Source organism: Taudactylus pleione, unplaced genomic scaffold (genome assembly GCF_031769625.1).
Source record: "Taudactylus pleione unplaced genomic scaffold, aTauple2 ptg000218l, whole genome shotgun sequence".
Taxonomy (NCBI): domain Eukaryota; kingdom Metazoa; phylum Chordata; class Amphibia; order Anura; family Myobatrachidae; genus Taudactylus; species Taudactylus pleione.
In genome coordinates, this window is record NW_028284620.1 from 12,311,389 (window position 1) to 12,334,649 (window position 23,261).

At 43.3% G+C, this 23,261-nt stretch overlaps 1 protein-coding gene across 4 annotated transcripts in view; it reads right to left on the reverse strand.

Moving 5' to 3' along the window:
* The window catches only part of FAM149A (family with sequence similarity 149 member A), a 104,034-nt gene that overhangs the window by 26,885 nt on the left and 53,888 nt on the right, over window positions 1-23,261 (reverse strand). For 2 of the 4 annotated variants that reach the window (XM_088478773.1, XM_088478772.1), the window contains exons 1-6: window positions 22,231-22,434; window positions 12,290-12,400; window positions 10,050-10,182; window positions 8,344-8,486; window positions 2,770-2,904; window positions 422-601 (exon numbers count right to left, since the gene is read on the reverse strand). In XM_088478773.1, coding sequence (XP_088334899.1) covers window positions 422-601; window positions 2,770-2,904; window positions 8,344-8,486; window positions 10,050-10,182; window positions 12,290-12,400; window positions 22,231-22,340 — 812 coding nt within the window. In that variant the 5' untranslated portion in view covers window positions 22,341-22,434. Of the gene's footprint in view, window positions 1-421; window positions 602-2,769; window positions 2,905-8,343; window positions 8,487-10,049; window positions 10,183-12,289; window positions 12,401-22,230; window positions 22,435-23,261 lie in introns of those variants that run through there. The other 2 variants (XM_088478771.1, XM_088478770.1) reach the window with 1 other exon arrangement.

The following is a 23,261-nucleotide window of genomic DNA, read 5'->3' on the forward strand; positions in this document are numbered from 1 at the left end:
TATGAACTTGCATGAGTCATTAAGTTTGACACTTGCACAGACTGTTTGGTTAAAAAAAGATACTTTTGTAGCTTTCACACAGGTTTTTGGCAGACTGCCAATTTCCACAGGAGTCAGCCCTGGAATCTGTGTCATTTAAAAGTGTCCCAATTTTTATGGATTATCTGACAGTGTGTGGCCCTGACACAGTTCAAACCTAGGCAAAAACCTAATCCTGGTCAAACTGCACCACCCTGCCAAATTTAGTGCAACTATGTCCAAAATTCTGGCCGTACATAAAGGACAAACAGACAGAAAGACACGCATTCTCGCTTATTATATAGATAAATGGAAGCACATTAAATAGATAGTGCATACGGTAAAACATATATAAGCAAGTACATTTTCTTTACAACAGTAAAATAGAAAAATTATTATTTACTGCTCTCTGCTGTCATAGGCGAGGTACTCCTCAATACTGCCGTCTGCATCATAGATCTCTTCTTCCAGGAAAGAATAAACCGAAAACTCAGAACCCAGAGAACTTGTGCTGGATGTGGACTTGTCAGGTCTTTGCAGTGGCGATGCTGCAGGAACTAGCCGTGACCCAGAGACACAGAGTCTGCAATAAATTAGAAACAGGACGTTTTCAAAGAGGTGTTTCAGCTTTTAAAACATGGAATCTACACCATGGGAAGTGGCAGTGGGTCACATATTTCTGAACCGTGTCCTTTTCTGGACTGTGGCACATGGGCAATTTTAAATGCCAACATTCTCCAGACACAAAATAGCAGCTTCCATGGTATGACATTGCATTACATGGGGAAGGCTCCCAAGCACCATTCCATAGATTGTAAAGCTGCAGTGGGGGATGGTGGGCGAAAAGTTATGAGTTCTAGGGGCCCATACAGTTGCGATGGATTGCCGCAATTCCCTGTTCTGCCGATGTGGGGGCCAGGGGATCGGGGAAATTCAACATGTTCAAAAATCACTATTCCCCGAAATTAGTATTAGTAAAATTGTCAGAATCTGCAATTCGGTTATGTTTAACATGTTGAATTTCATGTGCTTGGATCGGCGGTTTTGGTTGCCGATTAGTGGGTTGGCGTTGGCAGAATGGGGAATCGTAGCTCATGTGTATGGGGCCCCTTAGTTTGAATGCAGAGATTATCTGAGCTTGGAAATACCTGTGTGCTACAGATCTAAGATTCATAAAAATGAACAAAAATAAAAATCTTCATTAGTGTCTAAAATGGATTGCTGAAATATTTCATGGTGTGAAGATAAATAATACCGGGCACATATACATATAATTATAATAGACATACATATATTTATAATAAGCTCTACTTATTTGTGCATTAAAACATTTGATAGCATGAGCTCACCTTTGTCACAAGTGGGAAGACAGTGCACATATGTTATAACTTTGTCACACGTTGGGGAACAGTGCACCTATGTTATAACTTTGGCCCTCATTCAGAGCCGTTCGCTATTTGCGTTCGTTCGTTCAAAAACAAGGGGTGGCTATGCAAATGATCCGTTCGCACATTGCAGTCTGTTCACACCTCTAAGTCTGAACGAGCGAGCAAAACATACGCTTGTTTATTTGATAAAAACGCCCCCTGGCCGCTCGCACCATACGTCATGTCCGCTATTTATTAGATTAATCGAGTACATCGAACGGGATATGAACTGCTCGCTATTCTTGTGGTTGGTTTTTTCAACCGCTATTTTGCGAGCAGTTCTGAGTTAAAAAAAACCAAGTGACGTGGTCATTGACGCTGCTGTATTAATTATGCACACCCATAAACCGCCCGTTTTGACCTTTAAGCACGCCTGCGATCGGATCTCCACTCCCCGTTTTCAAGCACCTTCCCCTGTTACCACCCACATACGCCTCATTCTGTCACTCAAAATAGCAGGCACTCGCTATATTGCGTACAAATGATTTTCGGCCGCACTGACTGGTTCGCGCATGCGTACTAAAAACCATACGCATGCGCAGATGTGCGAACATCGCTCGGAACGAGCGTACTGCTGCTAGCGAGTGGCTCTGAATGAGGGCCTTTGTCACATGTGGTGATACAGTGCACCTATGATACAGTGCAACTATGTTATAACTTTGTCACACGTGGGTGGACAGTGCCTCTATGTTATAACTTTGCTACATGTGGGGATACAGGGCACCCATGTTATAACTTTGTCACACGTGGGGAGACAGTGCACATATGTTATAACTTTGTCACACGTTGGAGAACAGTGCACCAAAGTTATTACGTTGTCACGTATGGGGGGCACCTATGTTATAATTTTGTCACACGTGGGGGGACAGTGCACCTTCTAAGAAACTGTCCTGTCAATCATGTAGTTTTTGACAGCTAATATATTTACAGTCAACTCCATTATGGCCCCCTTTTTATGTTTTGTTAGTTTTTTTGTGCAATTTGCAATATTCCAGTGGGTGGCTGCATATTAGTTTTGTGTATTTAAGTTTTGTTTTACACCAAAGAACACCCCCCACCCCTTTTCTCCAATAATGTAAATGCCTGTCTCACAATACATTATAGTACCAGTGCAGGTACACCATGTGTGTGACTGTACAGAGCTCTATTCAATGTTCTCCCTACAATATCACCTAGGTAGGTAGAGGTTTTCTTAGCGGTCTTTTCGGCGCCATAATACTTGTTTCTTATTATACTAATGTGCTTCGTCATAGCTCATTGGAGACTCTCCCCAAGGTCACTTAGCCATATCCAATAACACATATATAAAAATAAATCTCCTTACTGCGTCAAGGAATTGGTGCTCGCAACAATACTTTGAGGACTTGTAGATGAACCTGTAGATGAGGAATTTGAAGTCCTGCTCTGAAAATGCTGGAAGCCTTCATCCTTTGGAAACATAAGTTGTTTTCCCAATATTCTAAAAAACACAATTAGAAACCTTTAGATTTAGTAAGACACAACTGAATTCTGCATAAGGCTCATTAGTAAAGACTATTTACGAAACGCACATGAGAAGTAACACAAAAGACTAGCATGTTATTTTGATATCACTGTACCTGGTTTGCTTGGCAAATGGAGTGTAGTGGCAGCTCTGCAAGGATGCACAAAATGTGTTGTTGTATTTGGGTAAGAGCCAAAGGACAGTGAGCCTGATTCAGAGCCGGACGCTATTTGCGCTCGCTCGTTCAGAAAAAGGGGCCGGATATTTAAATAGAGCGCTCGCTCTTTGCGGTCTGTTGACGCCTCTATGTCTGAATGAGCGAACGAAATATGCGATCGCTATTTTTTTAAAAACGCCCCCTGGCCGCTCGCATCCTACGTCATCTCCGCTATTTATTAGATTAATCTAGTACATCGAAAGGTGTATGAACTGCTCGCAGTGCTTGTGGTAGGATTTTCCTACCGCAATCATGCGAGCAGTTCAGGCTAAAAGACAACCAAGTGACGTAGTCGATGACGCTGCTTTGTTAATTATGTACACCCTTAAAACGCCCGTTTTGACCGTTTGGCACGCCTGCGTTCGGATCACTACTCCCCGTTTTCAAGCACCTTCCCCTGTTACCACCCACAAACGCCTCATCCTGTCACTCAAAATAGCAGGCATTCGCTATTTTGGGAGCACACAATTTCCGACCGCAATGACTGGTTCGCGCATGCGTATTACAACCCATCCGCATGCGCAGTTGTGCGAACATCGCTCGGAGTGAACGAGCGGCCGCTTACGAGCGGCTCTGAATCAGGCCCAGTGCCCATATTACACCCAATCAACAGCAAAAACAAGAAGCTTTAAAAAGCCTGATCTCCAAATAAGCAATCTGAGTCACTGGACACAACTGGAAACATTTTATGATGTACATGGATATTTTCTGGTTACATGTTAGAAAAAGAGATTTTTTGGAAGTACATACAACATGTCGACAGTGACAATGTGGACTATCGTATACATGGAGGTTACTGTCAGCAGAACTATGCTGGCACCGCAATGTCGACAATGCTACTTAAAGCATTTTGGCATTATAAAATGTCACTGGAGACATAATGAATGTTTTCACATTTCTGTACTTATGTGAAAATGCTTGCCTTGCAGTACATTGGGAGCCATGGGAACCATAGTGTACTGAGTAGTGTGCAGAAGCTTGGGCACTTATAAAGTCTTAGGGCCTGATTCAGACCCGCTCGCTAAGCCGCGTACGCACGCTTTGGGCGATAGTTTCCCGTTTGCGCATGCCAATATGTGCATGCGTGCGTCACTCAGTGCGATCGGGAATCGTGCGCTCGTACTGGACTGGACGCTATTTTGAGTGACAGCGCCGTTTGCGGGTGGTAACAGGGGAAGGTGTTTGTGAACGGGGGAGTGGTGCTGCGAACGCAGGCGTGTCTGGGCGTCAAAATGGAGTTTTATTGGTGTGCATAATTAGCAAAGATGCGTCATTGTACATGTCACTTGGTTGTTTTTCAGCCTGCAGTGATCGCAGTACTTGTAGCGGGGTAAGGTCTACCTCAAGCGATGCGTGCTGCTCCGATGGCTCTCGATGTTACTGATTGTTCCTACACTTCCTGGAGATGACGTGTGTTAAGAGAGAAAAGTGGGCGTCTTTATACCGGCGTGCGTTCGCACTGCCATCGCTCTCTAAGACATAGAGGGCGTCCATTCACCAGACAGTGCGATCGCGGCATTTGCATACCCGGCCCCTTTTAGCTGTGTGAGAGCGCAACTTAGCATCCGGGTCTGAATGAGCTCCTTAGTCCCTCCCTCTCTATAGAGAAAGTATATTGAGACATCCTGCATAGCGCTTATCGCAAAGATGCAGGATATCTTAGCGCAGTAATGTATTAAAATTGGAGTCACCGACTATCTCATTCCAATCTGTATGACAGCAAGCTAGTGCTGATTGTTTTCATGCGCAAGGTTAAGAAATACTGTGAGATCACATTACGAGCAAATCGCATATGCGCAAGGAAGCCTGGCAGCAGCTCAACATGTAAGTAACCATAGCACCATTCTGAAAGTGTACTATGTGTAGCTAGACAAGTGACGAAAGGCTCAGCTTTTTATCCCTTAGTAAATGCCCATCATGCATCACCGAAGGCGCCGCTAGAGAAATTTTTGATTTTTCCACGTTCTTCCTTTGAATGCGGTTTGGAGAAGCAGTGATTACCCCTTTATTGGAGGAAAACACAGAAAAAATGGACTTTGAGAAAAGGCTTTACAGATGTGTCCTTATACACTATTGCTGCAGTCACGCCAAACAGCCCTTATCGGCGTGCCAGGTCCTGTACGATTCAACTTGCACTTAGCGTCTTTTTAAAGCGAAATCGAGTCTTGGTAGCAATTGTAAGTGACAAACCGCTTCCTGAGACTGCACAGATTAATTTGATATGCAACACTCTTATATCTGTGTGCAACTGAGTCTGGATCTGTATACGAAGTGCTACGATGCAGCAGCCCTGGTTTTTTCCACGCCAAGTTCTAATGTGCTTCGTATACAGGCTCAATCGCACACAGATATACAAGTGTCGCATATGAAATTAATCAGTGCAGTTTCATGTAGCCATTTGTCATATCTTATTGTGACTAAGGTGCATTTTCAGGTGAACAAAACACGAAAAAGGAACGAGTATAGGATCTGGCGGCTCTCTTGTGCCAGGCGTCTCGAGCCGCATAGCATATTGAGGCTAGGTTCCACAGAATCCAAAGTTTCAAACAGAGGATTTTGTAAGCCCATCAAATTAAGGTTAAGATCACACAAGGCAATAGGAGGTATATATGGAGGTTTGACATGCAGTACTCCTTGCTAAAATGTTTGTACCCCTGGAACCAGTGCCCGTTTTCTCTGAGAAAAGACTGAACAAAATTTTCAGCTTCAACCACTTAACTGGCACGTTCACATGGGATATGCCCGCAGCCAGCGGGGCTTTAACTTTTAATAACGAAATACGTTCTGCACATGTGCAGAATGGATTTCCTCTGGCTCCCTGCCCCTTCCACCGGCAGTGGTGTAGCAGTCTGTGACTACAGTCATAACTCCCGGAATTGCGTCCCAAAACGCTGTGCTAACAGCATTTTGGAGAGCATGCGCCAGGGTCAAAAGTACGAGGTGCAAGGAGATGGACTTAGTCCCCCCCAGCACTAATTGTCTCATCTCTGCCAAATAGTGCTACACTCTGCATATGAGAAGGAGGAGGGGTAATGTCCTATGAGGGTTGGGGAATAATACCCCTGGTGGTAGCTCTACCTGCACTGGGGATGGGGGTAATTATTATTATCCTTTATTTATATGGCACCACAAGGGTTCCGCAGCACCTCACAAAGAACTTAAACAAATGAGGAATAATAACCCTGGTGGTAGCGCTACCTGCACTGTGGATGGGGGGTAATTATTATCCTTTATATGGCGCCACAAGGGTTCCGCAGAACCTCATAAAGTACATAAACAAATGAGCAAACAAGAAAACAGCGACTTACAGTACAACACAATGCAGGACAAGGACATAGTTTATAAACATTGCTGCAATAGCGATCGTAGCACTCGGGCAAAATCTTGGATACGGGAGTGGGAGAAAGTAATCAGCTGGCAAGAGAGGCGGCGTGCATTTGTTGAGCAAAGTGGGTATTCAGGAGTGTGTAGGGAGATGAGGTCACAGATGTAAATGGCAGAGGATTGGGTGAGGGCTTTGTAAGTGAGTGTAAGAACCTTGAATTGGGTTCTGAAGGGGAAGGGGAGCCAGTGTAGGGCTTGTAGGAAAGAGGAGGCAGATGTAGAACGTTTGGAGAGGCAGATGAATCAAGGGGCAGCAATGAGGACAGATTGGAATGGAGAGAGGTGGGAATATGGGAGGCCAATTAAGAGGAGGTTACAATAGTCCAATCTGGAGTTGACTTGTGAGTGGATGAGGGTCTTAGTTGTCTCCAGGGTGAGAAAGGGTCTGATCCTGGAAATATTTTTGAGATGGAAGCAGCAGGACTGTGAGAGGTACTGAATGTGTGGTTTGAAGTAGAGGGAGGAGTCAAGGATAACTCCAAGACAGCGCACTTGGGGGCTAGAGGAGATAGTTGTGCCGTTAATAGATAATGAAATTGTGGGAAGTAAGGTCATGCGGGAGGGTGGGAAGATTATCAGCTCAGTCTTAGATATGCTAAGTTTAAGAAAGCACTGGGACATCCAGGAAGAGATAGCAGAGAGGCAGTTGGAGATACGAGTAAGGAGAGAGGGGGAGAGATCAGGGGAAGAAAGGCAGATCTGAGTATTACCGGCATAGAGATGATATGCGTTCACCTAAAGAAGATGTACAGAGGTAGAATAGAAGAGGTCCAAGAACAGAACCTTGGGGAACACCTACCATTAGTGGAAACGGGGGGGGGGGAAGAGGTGACATGAGAGTAGACAGAGAAGGAACAGTCAGAGAGGTAGGAGGACAGCCAGGAGAGGGCAATATCACATAAACCAAGGGAGTGAAGGATCTGCATGAGGAGAGGGTGGTCGACAGTGTCAAAAGCAGCAGAGAGGTCAAGTAGAATGAGCAGAGAGTCGTGGCCCTTGGATGTGGCAGCAAGGAAGTAATTGTTGACTTTTGTAAGGGCAGTTTCAGTGGAGTGGAGAGAACAAAAGCCTGACTGAAATGGGTCAAGCAGGGAGTGGGAGGAAAGAAAGGTGGTAAGGCGGTTGTAGACAATACGTTCAAGGAGCTTAGAGGCAATAGGGTAGGTTTTTTAAGAATGGGGGAGACAAGGGCATGCTAGGTTTGGATATCAAAAACTCTGAGGGAATGATTCATTCTCTAAGGCATCAGAGGGGGGCACTGAGGAGGGAGCTACACAGGGTGAGCAGATGTAATCTCTGTGATGATAGGGCCAGGGTTTTTGCACAGACTAGCTCAGCCATTTCAGCTGTCCATCCTTCAAACATGCATGGTCCACGGTCCCCATTTTCACAAGCTGCACATTGGGCATCAAGCTTAGGTCATCAATTAAGCCTGACAACTAGATCAAGTAAAATAAATAAAAAAATAAAATAATAAAATGACAAAGAAAATATTAAGGAAGCTGCATAGAAATGCCTTTGCTCCCAGGCACCTAGTTAAAGGTGAGTTTCCCTGATGGGAAGGTGATATAGATAGGTGGGAGCTTTTCCAATTTGTGAAGAATTCAAATGAAGTTCCTAATTAATGGACTGCCCTCTAGATCCCATGGTCGCAGTCTCCCAACTGGATGAAAGAAAATGGAGATTTGCATTTTCTGTAGCAAATAAACACAAACGACAGGAGCATACAATGATGAAAAAGAATGTCAATGAAAAACATTTGATAGTATATTAAACTAACACATGTTCAAATAATACAATACAGTATGAATTACCTAAGGTGAAGAGATCTCTTGGTCCAGTCCTTACACTCTGCTTGCAGGTTCTTATTTTGAGAAGTCACGCTGTCTTCAAACAGCATCTCATCCACGTCCCAGAATAGTTGATGAACTCTCTGTGTGTTGGCTTTATCAAACTCCTAGCAAGGGTGGCACAGAATGACAAAAAATGTTTCAAGCAATGGCATATACATATTTAATTAGTGTTTTTTTCTGTGAGAAAAGTTACTCATTTTATTATCCACTCAATTTCCCTATCTACTGTATAAACACAGCTGCTTAGTAAATGACAAACATATCAACCACTGTACAATAGTTCAGTTTGTTTTATACTGGTACCAATTTGTTTATTTTGATTATGTAACCATGTAACAGAACATATTAGTTGGATATGGCGGTTTTGAAGAAAACTTTGGCAAGGCAGTACATACTGTAAGGTTGAGAGGTCCTGCAAAGGCAAACTATATTCCAATAAGGTATCCAAATTATTTCTTTAGCCATAAAAGTACCATAAATTTGGTTACTTGCTGTCTTAAACCCAAGTTTTAGGAATTATATTTGGGAGGTGCTGCTGATAATGGTAACACTGATGGTGATAATGATGATGACAATTATTATTGTAATTAGAGGCTAGAGCTAAATTGAAGTGCAACCACTAGGTCACACATTGTTTATATTAAACAATTTAGGGCCTTATTCTGAGTTGGACGCAAGTCAAAATGTGAACGGATCTCGTAGATAGCTGCAAACTATGCTAACGCCACAGAAAGCAATCGCTGACTGCGCACTCGCCATACCATGCATATGCCCGTATGTACAGAGATTGAAAGTGAGGGCTGACTGATCCGCCCTTTGACAGATCTCTCTTCTGTGGCTTATTGTAGCGTGCAAACAGAGATGGGATGCCTGTTTCTGACGGATCTCCTGTACCTAGCATGAGGTGTGTGTAAGACCTGATACTAAGGATGACAGCTGCGTATGGAAAAAAAAGCTGCAGATGAGTCTGACTTAGACCCTTAAGGGCAGATGTACTAAGCTCTGGAAAGTGATAAATTGGAGAGTGATAAACTGCCAACCAATCAGCTTCTAACTGTCATTTTCCAAACACAGCCTGTAAGATGACAGTTAGGAGCAGATTGGTTGGTAGTTTATCACTTTCCAGAGCTTTGTATGAGGTCACATCACTGCATTGTAAGCTGCAATAAACTCACCAGGATAACAGAGTTTAAGTGTTAAATCTGCATCTCCAAGCCTCCTTACACCAAGGCAGCTGCCTATCCTGTCTTGTGAACCACATGTGGTGGCTCATTGAGTTTTCCCAAGTCTTAGACATGCCACATTTGGTTCAAAAGTATTTTATCTGTGACCCTTGCAACCACAAATGCTATCTTCCTTTTACTAGTTAGATGACCTGTGTGATACCCAGATAATGCCCAAACCCCTTTAGATATATGACCAGCTGACTATGCCTATCTACCCTGTAAATAGAAACACCAACTAGTCCTGGCTGGTACTAATGCTGTGTGTACATGCAACAACAGATCTGACCTACAACCATGGGTACTGTGAACATCTTCTGGAAGAAGAAATGATCATACTAATCTCATCAGCTATGTACAAATGTTCACGGTTAACTTAAAATCCATGTATGAGTTTCTTGACACCATATCCCCAATATAAGATAGCAATGAGAAGGAACATACATCATCTCTCCAGGAATAGACTGAGCTCCTTTCAGTGGACAGTCCAGTAGTGTAGCTTTGTATCCCTGACCAGGAATTATTTAAGTCTGTTGGGGTGGTTTGTCCACTGGAAGACAGAGATGAAACCGATTCACTGTGAAAAGATAAAATATATAAATATGCATGGAATTTACTATGTGTCATTTGAAACTGTTTTCCATTTTCTTTTATATACTGTATGTGTATATATATAGGGATGTACTTAACAATAAAAACCTAAGATTATGATGCTGGCTGATGATACTGACATGAGTGAAAATGGCGACGCCGGGATCCCGACAGCTGGCATCCCAATCATAAGTATAGCATGCGCCCTTATCTGCTAGCCACGTAGGGGGGTGAGGGTTAGGCTGCAGGAATGGGGGGTTGGGGTTAGGCACTAAGGGGGAGGGATAGGTTTAGGCACTAACCGAGGCGGTTAGGGTGTGGGGTAGGGAGGGTTAGAGTAGAGAAGAGGAGGGTTAGGGGGTGAATGGGGAAAGGATAGCATACTTACTTATCCCCTGTCGGGATCCTCAGCATCGGTATGACGCTATCGGTGTTTTGACACCTGGCATCCCGAGTGTCGGGATATACATACACACACACACACACATATATACATTTACGTATTCATTATACTGAACATCATTAAAATAAGCAGGTAAAAAAATTGATGTCAAATAAATAGCCTTCATTCCAAACATTGCTGTAAAGTAGCACTTACACACAGAGCTCATATTTATTTAACTACTTAACTGACGATTTTTTCCGGTCAGATATTGCCGGGTCCATTGGAGAGTCCGAGGAGTCAGCGGACATCCATTATGCACATGTGTAGAACAGATTTCCTCTTCAAAAACACAGCGGGCGGTGCGCTAACACCTTCGCATCTCATGCAACCACATCGGTTAAGTGGGGGGTGGGATTTATTGTCTGCATGGTACACACATCACTACTACAAAGTACGGACATAATTTAAGATTTACAGTACACTCCATGCACAGCACAGATATTTTGGTTTTGCATTGTTGAATGTAGTATGTAGGTCCACCCTGTGCAAATCAAGGTGCAGTCTACTCTCCATTGTAAAGGAGATAGTCAGCAAACTAGAAGCATGTCTAGCGGTGCATAGAAACAGTAATAATGGAAGATGTGAAGCGTGCATCATGTAAACATCAAAAATCAAATCATACTGCTGAGTGGACATTGCTGTAAGCCAGGAACATAGCTAGTGACAGCTGAGGCGAGTTCTTTTGTCTCAACAGATACATCAGTGTAAACTTGCTATTTACAGATGTGTCCTCACTCATCTTTGCTGCAGTCACACCAAACAGCCCCTCTTGGCGCGCCTGGTCACGTGAGACTCTGCTAGCATGCCTTTTTGACACCGTAACTGGCTCTGGCAGCGGCATTATTGGGCAATCACTAAGGCACCATTGGAGAAATCTCTGAAGCCATAATTCCCGTTATCAGAGAAAACTATGGAAATGTGGGGTTATCACCACTTGATAAATCGGTATCAGTATGTAATGCCAGCTGTCGGGATGCCTCCTGTCAAAATACCGACAGCGGCATCCTGATGGTTGGTATCCCAACAGGGGTCGGGTAAGTATACTTACCCTCCCCCCTTCTCCCTATAATCCTCCCTCTTTGTAGCCTAACCCTAACCCTCCCCATTAGTGCCTAAAAATAAGTCTTCCCCCTTTGTGCCAAACCCTCCCCCATTAGTGCCTAACCCTAACCCTCCCCCCTAGGGGTTCCTAACCCTAAACCCCCCTCTAAAACCTAACCTAACCTCGCTACATTGCCTGAACCTAACCCTCCCCCCCTGCGGCTAACAGTAAAGGCGCCCTGGACTTACCTCGTTCAGGCTGCCGTCCTTCTGTATCCCGGTGTCGGAATGAAAATAGGCGTTGGTATTTCGACGCCTATCTTAAGTACCTTGTCGGGCTTCCCCCTATTTAGACCTGTGGCATTGCGGCTGCCGGTCCCATAACTACATACTGATAAATCTACCCCTTAGTGCACTACACTTTTTAGGATGATAGTTACCCATTGATACTGAGCTGAAAGATATGAATCTATGTTTATATGTATACATTTATCTCTCTATATATTTTCCTTTACTGTAATAATTAGAGTATACATGCTCATGAATCTTTGTATTGTCAACAAACAGAACCCTGAGATTTAGAAAAGCATATGAGTGCATACAGTACCAAGTGTAGTTATGGATGGCTTCCTGTACAGGCCTTGTAAAATGTACTGGTAGGAGGTCTCCACCTTTCTCCAAGAGGCGAGGATCAGCGTTTCCTCGAGACAATCCTTTTCTGAAAAATATGAAAACATGGTTATGTACGATTCCAAGCTGTGTAGGCAAGGGTATACAGTAAGTGCATTTGGCCCTAAATGTAGTTGCCTACAGATGTGCCATCATACACCTACACTTTTTGCACCAAATGGCACGAGGCGTCCGGCTCAACCCACAGGAAGCAATTCCCGCACTGACTCTCAATTTTTTGACTTTTTTCTCAATTTTGCATCTTAGTTCACATACAGGACCTGATTCAGAGCCGCACGCAATACACATGCAATTCCTGAAACTGTGCATGTGCAGGAATTACGCACAAAGTGTACACACAAAGGTGCTCTGGCAATCCGGACAGACGGTATCAGAAATATTCTGGAAAAATAATGGGCATTCCTGAGAGGTGACCGGGAGGTGACTAGCGGTGCTCTGTTCAGTGGGTGTATAATGGGAATTTCAGGGGTGTGCCAATGAAACCGGCTGCTCTCACAGATGCACAGCCGCAGGCATAGGAGGTCACGGTCAGAAGGAGAAACTACACCTACCATAGGGCTGCCGCAAGTATCGATGGTGTGACCGATGGTGGCATATAAGAACGCACCAATCGGTAATACAGCATGCACAAACGGTTCTGCAGAATGGATCTACACATGGGAAGGAGTTTGTAGCGTAATTTGCATAAATTCGTGGACGTGTGACCGCCAATAGATGCTGCTGAGTGCACTTCTGCGTCCGACTCGGAATCAGCCCCGTAGTGTACTAGGTACTTACGATTATTATTTTTTTGTCGCAAAGAAATTGGTATAAAGTTGCAAATTAAGCCTAACAACACATGGCGCAGGTCATTTCTATCGAATCTGTCTTTTACCTTTTTGCATAGACTGCATACTTTTCCCTCAGTTTTAATACTTTTCCCTCAGTTTTGATACTTTTTCCTCAATTTTGCAACTTACTTTGCTTAGAGTACTAGGGGCCTGATTCAGCAGCAATCGCAATTGCAACTACGTACGCAGATCGAGAGATTGTTAGCCATTGTGTATGCGTATGCACGGCAGATAGGAGTCCACCGCAAAGTGAGTGACAGGCCGTGAGCATTTGGGGGTGGTGACAAGGGAGTGGTTGCAGAAACGCAGTTGCATGGGCGTGCATAAATTAGCCACTGCGATTGCCTACGCAGCTTGAGAGCCTTCTGCATGCGACGAGACTTGCAGTTTCTGCGATGGGTCAGACCTGCTGTAATGGTGCGTGACGGGCCGATGTGCTTCGATGTTACCAATGTATACGCAGGACTGTGATGTGAGGTATTATGGATGTGAGAAGGCAGCAGTGGGCGTCTCTATGCTGGCTGAGCTGTGGCAGACATTAGCATATTTTTGCAGGTGCATTGTGTGCGATTACGGAGCTGCGATCGCAATTGCGATCCGTGCTGAATCAGGCCCTAGATACTTAGGATTAGTATTATTGTTGTAGGGATTGATATAAAGTTATAAATTAAGCATATCGATACATGGCACAGGTTATTCATATTTGACATGTCTTTTGCCTATTTTATATTTATTTATTTTATTTTTATATCTTCTGCCTATTTGTTTGTACTTTTTCCTCTGTTGTGCTATTTTTTCCTCAGTTTTGCATTTAGTTTGCTTATAGTGTACTAGGAGCCTGATTCAGCATGGATCGCTATTCTGCTAGAGCGCACGCACCGCAGTTGCTAATATTAGCGGTGAAAAGTAAATATTTGCAATCGCATTGCGATCAGAGCCTAACATAAGGACGCCCACTTCCCCCTACACATATCCATAATAGAGAAATAATCGGTCTCATACGCACAGTTAAGGCAGGTCTGACCTCACTCAGACATTGCTTACTTCAGCACACGCTATGAGGCCTCATGCTACGTATGGTATTGTAGTGGATAATTTATGCATGTCCCTGCAACGGCGTTGCAACGCACTGGCACACCTGCGTTCGTCCAACCACCCCCTCATCACCACCCACAAACGGCACTTCCTATCAATCAATGGGCTGATTCAGACCTGGTCGCAAGCGCTGAGCGCTCGCAACCGGGTCGATGGTGGCCCACAGCGCATGCGCATGACGGAGCCGGCTCCATTGTGTGCATGCGCGAGACCCAGCTAGCGACGGGCAATCCGTCGCTCCGGGTCTCGCACCAAAGGGGGGCGAGCTGTCGATGTTGAGTGACAGCTCACCCCGTTTGGTGGGCGGGCCGGGGGGGTGGCTGCCCAAACGGAAGAGTTCCCGAGGGAACGCTTGCAGTTTGGGGGCGGCCCCACTGACATCACGAGTGATGTCAGTGGAGAGCTTCCGGCTCTGTTAGAGTCGAAATCTCTCTGGGGCTTGCGATGAACGAAACCCTACCACAAGGGTCTCGTCGCAAGCCCGACGGTCGCGACGGTCTTGACCATCATCATGGCCGCTCGCTATAGCTGTGGGTGGTAACCCACAGCTATGCGAGCGGCTAGGCCGCTCCAAAAAAAACACCCTGATTCAGAGCGAGCACTCTTTCAGGGCGTCCGGCTCTGAATCAGGCCCACTGTGCTCGCGCCTTTGCTATTGCGATCCTTGCTGAATCAGGCCCTAGGTACTTTGGATTAGTGTTTAGGTGTGGCTAAAGCTGGGTACACACTAGACAATATACTGAATGATTTGCTGTTGTGAGGCGAATTGGAACGACAAATTGTCCACATCGTCCAGTGTGTACACACTATTGCGTGATATCCCATGCGGTGCAGTGCATATTAATGGTCCAGGGCAAAGGTACATTGTCCAGACCATCGGCAAGCTTAAATCCATGGCATGCTAAACAGTGCTATTGGGTGCGATTTGAGGATAGGTGTATGTGGACACATCTGTATTTAACTATACAGTATATCTATTTCACTGATTTAGCAGCGAGATTTAAACCAGTTTAGTTTTGCATTTTAAAAAAAATATGCTTTAAATCTTGCAGCTAAATCTCCAAAATCTCGGAAACAATCCAAATCCTGCAGACTATTACATGTGTACATTTAAAAAAAAAAGAATAGAAAAAAAGGAATGTCTATGTAGGAGATACATGGACAGATTTGGAACGCAACAAGAATCCTGGAGTTTTCAGAGAGATTGGGGCTCATGCTGAGTTGGACGCCAATTGCATCTATTCCTCCTCATTGCAGGAGTTAATGTGCCCAGAATGTGAAAGAAGGTGTGGCTTGACAACGATTTCAAAATAATGCTTTAAGATCAGTATACAATGCATATGGATTATAGTACAAGGCTGGACAGTGTAACTCCTAGATAATAGAGCCGTAGGGAGCATGTAAAAAGAAAACTGAACAACTGAAATGCAAAATTTTATTTTATTTTTAGACTAAAATAAACATAGTAATCCACTTCCCATATTTACGTTGACTAGGAAACATGTTATTACTGCAAACCAATCGCTCATTTCTGCATTACAGATAGGTCACTTAGCAAACTTTTGACTTTAGGTCATTCAAAAAATTTTGTGTAGTGTGTACGCATCTTTAATCAAGCTGGTAAGATAAAGGCAAGGCTTATCATATGGAATACAATTTCTAGCTATCACTGCCTCTGCCTTTAAATATTATTGAATTACTGGGTTACACAATGCCAGTAATAATCCTATTGGCTTTGGAACACATCATTAGACTGGCCACAAATAGGTATATCCAGCCAATCAGCCATTACACTCAAATAGATCTATGGGCCTGATTCAGCAAGGATCGCAGTTGCTAATATGCACACAATCGGCGGATTGTTGCGTTCTGTGCATGCATCGCAGTGCGCGAACTATCCACTGTGATCGGGAATGCGATCGCAGTGACTACGCAGAGCCATCGTAGAGTGATTGTCAGGAAGTGCCGTTTGTGGGTGGTGACGGGGGGTGGTCGAGGAAATACAGGCGTGCCAGTGCGTTTCAACGCCGTTACAGGGCCGTGCATAAATTATCCACTGCGATGCCATACGCAGCTTAAGGACTCATACAGGGGTATTCAATATGGAGTGAAAAGTAATTTTTTTTGTGATAATTTCGCACCGATTACGTCATTTTCGCTGGTTTTGGTTTTACACCGTATTCAATTTCAAAGACTTTTCGCAGGTTCGAAAAGTCTTTGAAAAAAACGGGGAGAACTTTTCACCACTGAATAGGTGACGAAAAAAAGTGCAGAATTTGGGTTTAGGGGTGCAGGCTTAAAAAAAAATAGCCTGCATCCCGGGGAATGTCATTTAAAAAAAAGTTTTAAAAAAAAATAGGGACCCCCCAAAAAAATTATTTTAAATTTGGGGTGGAAAAAAAAAATGGGAAAAAAGTGTTTAAAAATAGGGAAATAGGTTCAGGGCTATTCTGCAAATATGTGGCAGGTGTTTTCTAGAATAAGTTATTAGCGGCAGGTGCATATTTGCAGAATTTTTAAATAAAGACTTTAGGGACTTAAAAATATGCTAGTACCCTTTTTCATGTACCCCAAATTTGATGGGACCACTAAAAAAAAAAATGAAAAAAATAACCTAGGTGCTTTTCTGTAACACTTCTTCAATGTCGGGAAAAAAACACCTGCAGCCGCTATTTAAATCCCCAACCTTCATTTGCAGGCTAAAACGGGGGTACCCGTAGTGATCCTCCATGTTTTTACAGTTTTAGGGGGGTCCTACAATTTATTCCAGGAAAATTTCATATTTATTCGCAGATCCCACTTCGCAGGTTCCCGTTTTCGTAGCTTTTATATTGAATACAGGGATAAAGCGGGCGCGCGCCCGATACTTTATCCCTGGAAAATCTCAGATGTGGAGCGAAAAGTCCAGCACGGACTTCTTGCTCCCATATTGAATACCCCTCATAGCGTGCGATGAAGTTAGCAATTTCTGAGGAAGCACAGAAACAGACAAATTTCAGGTGCACAACTCCAAATTATTAATAACATATAAATGCAATAAAATTTTGCAATCAATAGAGGTTTTTAGCATAATCATGGCCAAGGTTATGGGCCTACCCACCATATCCAGATAACCTCTTTCGGGTAGGTCCCTAACATACTAGGGTTCAAATCCAGAGCGCAGGACCCCCCAAAACTGTCCCAGCCAAGCTGCCCCAGGGCACCACCATAGTAAGAAAAGATCAGTGTAAAGATATAGTTTGGAGCAGCTGCATATAAAGATTGAAAATAAAAAGTGAAGTACATATATATTAAACACACAGTGAAGGGTTAAAATGTGTTATAAAGGAAAATGTGTTACAATGCGGTGCCCTGAGACAGATCAACCAATGCAATCCAGGGGGACCCACGCCCCAAAAATGAACCAAAGTTGCACTACAGTATATAACTTGTAGGACTTACCTAGAATTGTGCCCAATACAGTGTGCATATACATTACCATACTCCATGCTTTTAAACCAATAAGGAAGGGTGCTAATCCAGAATGGGGGCGTCTCCTTTCCCTCAGAAGTGCAATAAAGCACATTAAATGGAGTATATGGAAAAGATTTCTGGACTGCACAACCTGACTATATATATAATGGGAGGTGCTACCTGATGAGACTAATTGCAGGCACAGAAACAGACAAATCTCAGGTGCACAGCTCCAAATTATTAATAATATATATAAATGCAATAAAATTTTGCAATCAATAGAGGTTTTTAGCATAATCATGGCCAAGGTTATGGGCCTACCCACCATATCCAGGTAACCTCTTTCGGGTAGGTCCCTAACATACTAGGGTTCAAATCGAGAGTGCAGGACCCCCCAAAACTGTCCCAGCCAAGCTGCCCCAGGGCGCCACCATAGTAAGAAAAGTGCAGTGTAAAGAGATAGTTAAGAGCAGCTGCAGCTATTCATCACCTTTACAGAGTTGACACAAGTATTTTTCCAATGGCAGTAGAATGTTTATGGTAGTCAATGTCTTTATCCACAGAGTATGGGTGATCACTGCATGGTTTGATGAGAATGTCATTTATGTAATGCAAAATCTGTAGTCTTCCAAGTCAACATATCTCAACCCAACTGAACATGTATGGTGCAGCCTTTTATTAATGGAATTTGTCATAGTAAGGATGGTAAAAACAATGAAGAGGTAACACTGCAACTGTTCTGAAATCTTGCTTTGGCTAATACCTTTTTAGGATTATACGGATGTTGCCTGTACTACCTAAATATACAGCTGCATTGGTACTTTTATTGCAGTTACTGTTTGGTCTGGGAAACACAGCGATTATTTGCATGTAGATTGCAGAGCTGACTACAATGGTTCAATTATTAACAAGCAGCTTATCAATTTAGCCAGGCTGTTCAGGGAGGAATTATTAACTGCTGAAAATGCTGTCCTTGAAACGTCTAACAAAATGATTGTCCAAAGTCCCTGTAGCCTTTGTTAGGATAACATTTACCACAGATTTATCATAATACTGCATAGTTCTCCAGAGGTTGTGAAACTTTTTTTATCCTAAGAAACTATTTAGAGCCTGATTCAGAGATGCACAGTATTGCAGCCGTGACTGTCTTCTGCCGCAGCGCTACTGCATCCGTATGCTAACGCAGAAGCCAATTGTATTCGTAACAGAGACGCCCACTGGCGGAAGCGCTAATCTGTCGCTGTGAGCAGAACATTGCACCAGCCCTATGGAGAGGCAGATTATCCGAACACAACTGTCTGAATCAGTATAACTGTGTCTGTGGTGTGCAGCTCCAGGCGGTAACCATCGGGATACATGCGCAGTACGCCTGGGACGCATGTGCAAACTGAAAACATTGACCGCTTGTGTGCGGCATTGACATTGCTTGCATCTCTGAATCAGGCCCTTGTGCTAGGTACACACTATGTAATATGTAATTCAATCAGCTGATGAATGACGTATTGCAAGTGCTTCTGTTTGTGTGTGCAAAAGATATGTCTGTGAACGACGTTGGTGACAGACATATCGCACCAGCTTTGCAGCACAGCCGATGCTGATATATCTTGCAGATATATCAGTACATCTGGCTGTCTGTACGGCAGACCCACCAACCAACCCATATGCTGACCCAGGAACTGCCGACAATGATGTCACTAGCGGTTCCTGTGACCAGACATGTCTGGCGGCATATTGGTAAATGTGTATGCACAATATCGTTTGTGCATACCACTTACCAAATTGTCGGATCGGTCGGTCCATCGGGCGAGTGGCCGATCTATTGCTCAGGTGTGCATCCAGCATTAGTTTCTGTGTTTATCTATATGTCATGTACTGTCCATTACCAAATCTGATCTCAATCAAGCTTTTATAGGATATTCTGGAAAGGTATTCAAGACAGTATTTTCCACCATCTACAAGAAGTTAACTGAGTATCTCTAATGTGAATATTGCTGCATCCTTACTGCATAATTCCAGCCATTAGTTAATTCCATGACACACTGCATGCAGGTACATGGGAACCCAAAACTTTATTAAGTGACTTTACATGGGATTTTCATTTTTGTCCATTACCTGTATGTCACAATGATCGTATGATAAAGCCGTTATATAAATCTTGTCACACTTATCACGCATGCATCTGTACATGAACCATATTATTACTTTCTAGATTGTGTTATTACAGTATTATTATTGTTGTTGATTTGTAAGGCATCATAGTGGTGAAAACAGGGCATTCATAGAACTTACAACAAGGTAAACAAAATAAATGGTGTGAAGCTCCCTGCTCATGTTAGAGCTTACATTCTTGTGGGAAGAGGTCAGAGACAAGAGGTGCGAGTGTGGCTTAGGGGAGATGAGGACAGATGTGAGGGTGCACTACTGTGAGAGTAGTACAGATGGGAGTTGGGTAATATCTAATAAAGTCTGCTACTACTCAATAAGAAGTAATGATTTCACTATGGAATGAATCTTTATTTATATATATATAATTTGGCAAGAATATCTATATTATAACAATACCATTGTCATGCATTATTGTTCAGTGAGGTTCAATACCTACAAAACTTAAATAGGTTTAAGCCTGATAAGTATGTTATCACATGCAAAAGAAAATGTGTCCATTCATCCTACGACAAATGTAGGTCAAGGAAATCAGCCAGCACATTTCATAAACCATTCTGACCAGGTTAGTAGGTAATACCGCCAGCCGCATGGTTCAAATCCCGACAGCAGAAGCCTGGCACGGGTGAAGATCCCGATCGCTAATAAGGTAAGTATAACTAACCCTATTTTCCCACCTAACCCTCCCTTAGGGGTGCCTAACCCTAACCTCCCGCTCAAGTGCCTAACCCTAACCCCCCACTAAGTGCCTAATCCTAACCCCCCCTCTCCCCGCAGCCTAAACCTAAGTCTCCCAGGGGGGTTGCCTAACCCTAACCTCCCACGGGGGTGCCTAACCCTAACCCCCCTTCCCCTAGCACCTTCCCAGGGTGTGCCTAACCCTAAGTCCCCCCGGGAGCCCTAAAACCTAACCCTCCCCCCTGCGGCTGTCCGCGCCCGGCACCCGGCTTACCTTCGTTCGGTATGCCGGGTGTCGAAAGTATGCCAGGTGTCGGGCTCCCGATGTAGGTCTAATGACAGGCGTCGGGTTTTCGACCCCTATCATTAGTACCTTGCCGGGTTTTGACAGTCGGGAAGCCGGTGGTCAGCATTTAGACCGTCGGCTTCCTGACTACATCCCTTCTGATCATGTAATTTCCCCATCCAATTTTCTCATTCTGACAGTTTAGGTTAATGCAAAAATGAGTCAGTATGTTGGTGACATAGGTGATGAAAACAGATCTCTAATTCTCAGTGAATAGTTATTTACGGTTAGATAGAGAATATGTACAGTATATTGTGACAAGAATTCAAGCTGCTTTCACACTCCCTAAATGCTTTAATAATAGATGAAAGCTATATTAAGTGATTAATTAAGAAAGTATGAACAACCTGACATCCACAAAGGTGACAACTGAAAGGGCTTAAATTGAATTCTACAACAAAGTCATATTAAATAACACCTTGAGGACGAAATGCAATATTCCTTTGTGATGTAATATTAATGAGCGCATATAACGAGCGTGCATAGGTCGATATAATCGTTTTATCAGCTGTTAGCACCACACCTTCTAGAGATTACTTTAAACTGGCATCAAATAGCTCCTGTTTGCTATTATGTCCAATAAATACCTTAATCTGAATAAAAAGTACATTAAGAAAAACTATACAACAACTCTTATATAAAATTTAAATTTCAGGGAGTTTAAACTTGGCACTAACATATTTATGACTATTTTTACACCATATGCTACTTTATCTTACAATATTTGTATGGCCCATAATGTTAATTTACATCAAAATATTTTTATTGTCTATAGTCAAGAACAATACATTGTAATTGTTTGGGCCAAGCTCACATGCAAATCTGCCCATGTGCTTCAATTGTTCATTGTGGATCCATTTATTCTTTTTTTATTTTTTTCACATATTTAAAAAAATAAGTTTATTTCCAGCAATACAGCCCAATAAGATGAGAAAGTCACAGATATGAAAGCTACACTATGAATACTGCATATATATATATATATAGTCTGTGTATTAGATGTTATTGAATGGCATTGGACACACCCTGTGCTAAACCCTGCAGGCTACAAATAAATAATATTCATGCAGATAAATAAATGGGCTAGACTAGAGTAATGAATAACAGTATGCTGTATATACTAGGTTTGTATACATCACACACATATACACACTGTAGTATGATACAATGATGTATGAGGCTATTTTCCTCAGGTGCACCTATGCCAACAAGACAATGCAATCCTAGTTATGTGTGTGACAGGCATGGTAATGATATGAGATATAGCACATATAGGGGTGTGGCCGCACTCACCCGACCACCACAAGCTCGGTGTCAGTGCACAGGGGAATGTGGTGATGCTGCTGCTGTATCCGGCGCGTAGTGTGGGTCAGTCTGCAGGAGGATGGGGCAGCTGTGTGCATGGAGGATACAGGCAGCAGGTTACAGCTGACACAATGGAGACCACCATCTATTGCCCGCTAGAACCGCTGAGACCACTGTGCAGCATGCTGCACCCCTGCAGTAGCGGTCATTGTTGCTGAGCAACTAATAATAGGAGTCAGCAGTGATGAGACTAATAATGGTGCATAATATAATCACCAGGCTGGGCTGGGATTCTCTCCTGGTGCAGATGTGAGAGAGTGTGAGTGTGGGAGGAGAGGAAGGACTGTGAGTGAGCTGGTAATCCGGGGAGGAGTAGTGATTTCTTCTCAGCTACCTGCACACACAGTGCTGATCTTCCTGAGGTCACCTAAGCAGCCCCCTCCTCTCTCCCTCCTCTCTCCCTCCTCTCTCAGGACACAGATTGCTGCTACTGTAAATTCTAACATGGATGCGGGAGACACCATTGGCTGTTCTGTCATTGTACTAGCTAATCCCACCCTCATTCTGTACATGAATGAATGATAGACTGGGTAAATCTCATAGCACTGAATGATGCAGCCATACTCTCCCTATAGGATAGGCTGCAATTGCTGAGTGAGGACATCTTCATGCTTGCAAGATTGTTTTTATTAAAGTGGAAGTACCTGAATTTACTGGCCAGAGACTGATTCTGTACTGACATATAGGAAAGTTTCATCTTCCATTCAATAATAAGCAGTCCCCAATTCACATAGTTTTTAACCTACACCTTTTATTCTCTCTATCGTACAGTATTTGGGGGCGATTTATCAAAGCTTGAAGAGAGATAAAGTACTGTACCAATCAATCAGTTTCTAATTGTAATTTTTTAAACACAGCCTGTAAAATAACATATAAGAGCTGATTGTTTGGTACTTTGGGTCTATTCATGTATAACATGAAGTGGCTACCTATAATTACCACTATATATTGCATAATAT